This window comes from Nanorana parkeri, unplaced genomic scaffold (genome assembly GCF_000935625.1).
Source record: "Nanorana parkeri isolate BGI_ZX_2015 unplaced genomic scaffold, ASM93562v1 scaffold1233, whole genome shotgun sequence".
In the NCBI taxonomy this organism is placed as follows: domain Eukaryota; kingdom Metazoa; phylum Chordata; class Amphibia; order Anura; family Dicroglossidae; genus Nanorana; species Nanorana parkeri.
Window position 1 is genome coordinate 452,295 of NW_017307501.1, and position 5,806 is coordinate 458,100.

Genomic DNA, 5,806 nt, shown 5'->3' on the forward strand with positions numbered 1-5,806 from the left:
CCCCCCCCCCGCTCCGATCCGCCAGCGCTGACTGGCAGAACGAACGGGGGAGGGGGCGGGTACAGCTGGCTCTGCCTCACGCAGCTGGGCGGATCCAGACATAATTGTCACCAGCTGCGGCGTCTCAGTATACCGCGAGCTGTAGCTCCCTATATACTGAGCCTAGGGTGACGGGAGGACGCTAGTTTGTGTCCTCCCGTTACCCTAAGGAGAACTATGGGGAAAACACTGACCCCATAGTTCTCCTTTTTAAAGTTCCTGTAAATTGTGACATTTGGGGGTTTTATTGTCATTTATAACTATATTTTCTTTTTTGATGGGAGTTGTTGGAACCTTTTTTGTTGCCATGTCTCCGCCTCCACTAGGAAGCGTTGTTGGATTGGGGATGTTGGGGGGAGTAGTAGTGTGATTTTCATCTGACTCCTCTGTCCTTGTCTTGCAGTTGGTCCTCCGTACTGCCTCCACCTGAGGGTGAAATTCTACTCCTCGGAGCCCAACAACCTGCGAGAGGAACTCACACGGTCAGTGTCCCGGGGATTGTGGGAAATTCTGATAGAGGTCATCCACCTGCAGCTCGCTGTCCAGGCAAAGGTTGTGCGGGGGGGGGTCTTTGTCCTGAAGGCTCCGTAGCTTTTAGTTCTGTATAATTGGCCCTTGTAGACGCTCGGGAGTATAAAGTCAACTTTCTGAAAAGTCGCTTCACCCTAAACCGGCATTCCACAGAGTCCCTTATACTTACCAGGCTGCCCCCAAGGTGAATGTGAGCAGAGATGTTTGTTTTCGGTAACCGGGAGCATGACTTGTGGTTACCTGTAACCAAAATATCAGCTTTGGGTGGATAAAGCCTGTATTGGGCAGCTGTGGCATTCATCTGTGTGGTCACCTCGCATATCCTCCAGCATGCTGGCAGTTTATTATCGCTTCGATGGCGGCCTGGCATCTCTCTGGGGCCGCTGCTCAGTGACACAGCCAGCGTATCCCAGTGTTACCCCATTAAGGTTTTATTGGCCCCTCCCATTGTGCTCCGCCATGAAGGGACCAATTTATAGGGTCAGCGCTGTGTTTATAGAGGTGGAAAGAATCCTGTGTTATGTATAAAGGAGACTCCTCAATGCAACGTGATGGGAGGTTCTATATGGCTGACGGTGCCGTCTCCACCCTGTTGTGTAAAGTTCCCTCAGTGACCACAAAAGACGGGCTGGACCATGTGGACGATATAAATCATTTACAGGTGGAGCTGAAGGAGAAGGGCCCCGGGTCTGATTATTCTCTATATCAGGACTTTTTAAAGTGCATGTAAAGACAAAACGGGCGGAGGAATGTGACATTAATTTTTAGCTTTATTTATCTCTAAGGTTGGAGTGTCCATTTGACACAGCGGTGCAGCTGGCTGCGTACACCCTGCAAGGTACGGACCACCATACACCTCTCTGAGCTTCACATACACGCCGCGCACACACACACACACACACACACAACGCAGTGTTGTCACTTAAAGGAGAACTATGAGGGTCAGGGCTTTTCCCCATAGTTCTCCTTAGGGTAACGGGAGGACACAAACCAGCGTCCTCCCGTCACCCTAGGCTCAGTATACCGCGGGCTACAGCTCGTAGCTCGCGGTATACTGAGGAGTAGAATTTCACTCTCAAGTGGAGGCAGTACGGAGGACCAACTGCAAGAGAAGGACAGAAGCGTCAGATGAAATCGCACTACTACTCCAACCAACATCCCCAATCCAACAACGCTTCCTAGTGGAGGCGGAGACATGGCAACAAAGAGGTTCAAACATCTCCCATCAAAAAAGAAAATAGTTATAAAATGACAAAACCCCCAAATGTCACAATTTACAGGAACTATAAAGGAGATCTACTGAGCCGACCTGTGACTGTCTCATTGTCACAGGTCGGCTAGAACTATGAGGTGAGTGAAAAGCACCCCCCCACCCCCCTCATACTTCTCCTTTTTAACAGGCCGTACAGCGCAACCAAACTTCTCTGTTTTTGTCACAAGTTACAGAATATTACTCTCATAAGCTGCATACAATATTTCTTGTTGGTAATCTGCTTTCTTCACAACAAAGCAAAAGTCATGAAATAAAATATTCAAATGAGGGAATCTGGAAATGCAGACTGGTGCAGACCATGGAAAACCATTTCCAGGAAGTGGAGTCCTTCCATGCGTTGTCAGAGCCATGTCCAAGTGTACACATAATGGCTACACGTATTATAAGGGATTGCTCGGGAGTACTCGCCCAAATACTCGACACCGATATCAGTGCATCCCTATTTCCCACCATCCCTGTGCTGAGTTCCCGGGTCTGTACACCCGCTGTGCCCATTATGAGGGTCTCCCACCATCCCAGTGCTAAGTTCCCGGGTCTGTACACCCGCTGTGCCCATTATGAGGGTCTCCCACCATCCCAGTGCTAAGTTCCCGGGTCTGTACACCCGCTGTGCCCATTATGAGGGTCTCCCACCATCCCAGTGCTAAGTTCCCGGGTCTGTACACCCGCTGTGCCCATTATGAGGGTCTCCCACCATCCCAGTGCTAAGTTCCCGGGTCTGTACACCCGCTGTGCCCATTATGAGGGTCTCCCACCATCCCAGTGCTAAGTTCCCGGGTCTGTACACCCGCTGTGCCCATTATGAGGGTCTCCCACCATCCCAGTGCTAAGTTCCCGGGTCTGTACACCCGCTGTGCCCATTATGAGGGTCTCCCACCATCCCAGTGCTAAGTTCCCGGGTCTGTACACCCGCTGTGCCCATTATGAGGGTCTCCCACCATCCCAGTGCTAAGTTCCCGGGTCTGTACACCCGCTGTGCCCATTATGAGGGTCTCCCACCATCCCAGTGCTAAGTTCCCGGGTCTGTACACCCGCTGTGCCCATTATGAGGGTCTCCCACCATCCCAGTGCTAAGTTCCCGGGTCTGTACACCCGCTGTGCCCATTATGAGGGTCTCCCACCATCCCAGTGCTAAGTTCCCGGGTCTGTACACCCGCTGTGCCCATTATGAGGGTCTCCCACCATCCCAGTGCTAAGTTCCCGGGTCTGTACACCCGCTGTGCCCATTATGAGGGTCTCCCACCATCCCAGTGCTAAGTTCCCGGGTCTGTACACCCGCTGTGCCCATTATGAGGGTCTCCCACCATCCCAGTGCTAAGTTCCCGGGTCTGTACACCCGCTGTGCCCATTATGAGGGTCTCCCACCATCCCAGTGCTAAGTTCCCGGGTCTGTACACCCGCTGTGCCCATTATGAGGGTCTCCCACCATCCCAGTGCTAAGTTCCCGGGTCTGTACACCCGCTGTGCCCATTATGAGGGTCTCCCACCATCCCAGTGCTAAGTTCCCGGGTCTGTACACCCGCTGTGCCCATTATGAGGGTCTCCCACCATCCCAGTGCTAAGTTCCCGGGTCTGTACACCCGCTGTGCCCATTATGAGGGTCTCCCACCATCCCAGTGCTAAGTTCCCGGGTCTGTACACCCGCTGTGCCCATTATGAGGGTCTCCCACCATCCCAGTGCTAAGTTCCCGGGTCTGTACACCCGCTGTGCCCATTATGAGGGTCTCCCACCATCCCAGTGCTAAGTTCCCGGGTCTGTACACCCGCTGTGCCCATTATGAGGGTCTCCCACCATCCCAGTGCTAAGTTCCCGGGTCTGTACACCCGCTGTGCCCATTATGAGGGTCTCCCACCATCCCAGTGCTAAGTTCCCGGGTCTGTACACCCGCTGTGCCCATTATGAGGGTCTCCCACCATCCCAGTGCTAAGTTCCCGGGTCTGTACACCCGCTGTGCCCATTATGAGGGTCTCCCACCATCCCAGTGCTAAGTTCCCGGGTCTGTACACCCGCTGTGCCCATTATGAGGGTCTCCCACCATCCCAGTGCTAAGTTCCCGGGTCTGTACACCCGCTGTGCCCATTATGAGGGTCTCCCACCATCCCAGTGCTAAGTTCCCGGGTCTGTACACCCGCTGTGCCCATTATGAGGGTCTCCCACCATCCCAGTGCTAAGTTCCCGGGTCTGTACACCCGCTGTGCCCATTATGAGGGTCTCCCACCATCCCAGTGCTAAGTTCCCGGGTCTGTACACCCGCTGTGCCCATTATGAGGGGCTCCTACCACCCCTGTGGGATTCTTCATTTTTCATTATTAGGAGAGATCTCGCTTCTAGGTGCTCTGACCGTTCTCCTATATAGAGGTGTTGCTCTGGTTAGGTCGCAGAGTTTGATATGTCTGTATGTTCTCTCGGAGGGCTCGGTGTTGCTGGGATGCCAGTGATGGCCGCCGGTTGGGCAGTAAGCTCTCTGTCTGGCTGATAAGCAGATTGGGTTTAGATGAGATAGAACGTTAATCCGGATTTAGCAGAATAGTGTCTAGCTGCCGGGAGACATGATATTTCCAGCGGGGTCCTTCCTCCCCCCTCCGTTTCATGATTAATCCCGTCCAGTCCTCCTCGGCTCATCACCAGACGTCTCTTACCGCGTCCAACCAGGGGAACCCCTCTGATTTATTGTCCTCTGCCCACTGCAGGACTCTCCTCTCCTGATATACTCTGCTGGAGGACTCTGCTCCTTCCTCTATAACTCTCCTCTCCTGAAATACTCTGCTGGAGGACTCTGCTCCTTCCTCTATAACTCTCCTCTCCTGAAATACTGTTTCTGTCCCTGATTTCAGCAGCTGTGAGTCTTCCGGTGTGAAGAACATTCGGACTGGTTGGGCAGTCGCTCTGATTTTATTCTATTTTTTTTTTTATTTTTTTCTTCCCTCTTTTCAGTGGAATTGGGAGACTTTGACCCCAGCGACCACACGCCGGACCTGGTGTCAGAGTTCCGCTTCGTGCCCACTCAGACGGAGGACTTTGAGCTGGCGGTGTTTGAGAAGTGGAAGGAGTTCAGGTAAATCTGTCCTGTTGTCATGAACAAAATCTCGGGGGGCCGGGTTCTGGAGATCAGCAGAACTGGAGCTGCATTCCGTGCCCGGTTCCGTCATGATCAATGAGATCTCTGTCTGTGAGATCAGATCTGCTACAATTGTATCTGTTACCAAAACCATATACATGAGATACAAGTAGAAGGGGGAAGCTCCGGTCCGGGTTTTCCCATCTACAGACACAGAACAATTAAAGTATTAAAAGAGAACTATGAGGTCAGTGGTTTTCCCCCATAGTTCTCTTAAGGATCACGGTGGGACATATAACAACCTCATCCCGTCACCCTAAGCTCAGCATATAGGGAGCAGCTTGCGGTATACTGAGACCGCCGCAGCCGGGACGGATCCCGACATCACTGTCTGGATCCGCCCAGCTGCGTGAGTGACAGCGGGCTCTGCCTATCTAGAGGCATAGCCAGCTGTGCCCGCCCCCTCCCCCGTCCGTTCCGCCAGTCAGGGGAGGGGGGTATCCCTGCGGGGAGCGGTGAGTGACAGCCAACGCTCTCTGCAGGGAGATGATCGAGAAGTGAGCGAGCGGTGTGCGTTCGCTCACTTCCCGATCTATTGAGCTGACGTGTGACCGTTTCATTGTCACACGTCGGCTCGAACTATGAGGCTGAGTGATTTTCGCTCGCCTCATAGTTCTCCTTTTTAAGGAGTTTGTCACTTCCTGTTGTGTCTTTAGTACAGGAAATTGATGCAGATCTCCCAAACGGGACACAGGTTAAAAAAACCAAAAAACAATACCATACATAGGTTCTAATACACTTTAGCTATAGATACATTATTCTATTAGCTAACTTTGTATAAAGCTGTAACATTCTGCATGTTGAGGTGCAACGTGCGATACAATGCAGCTGCAAAATCTCTGTA

The 5,806-nt window shown here is 52.4% G+C and overlaps 1 protein-coding gene across 1 annotated transcript in view; it reads left to right on the plus strand.

Moving 5' to 3' along the window:
• Window positions 1-5,806, plus strand: part of EPB41L5 (erythrocyte membrane protein band 4.1 like 5) — a 73,041-nt gene that overhangs the window by 23,323 nt on the left and 43,912 nt on the right. Inside the window, exons 6-7 of the mRNA XM_018568717.1 lie at window positions 1,339-1,408; window positions 4,779-4,899. Coding sequence (XP_018424219.1) covers window positions 1,339-1,408; window positions 4,779-4,899 — 191 coding nt within the window. The remainder of the gene's footprint in view (window positions 1-1,338; window positions 1,409-4,778; window positions 4,900-5,806) is intronic.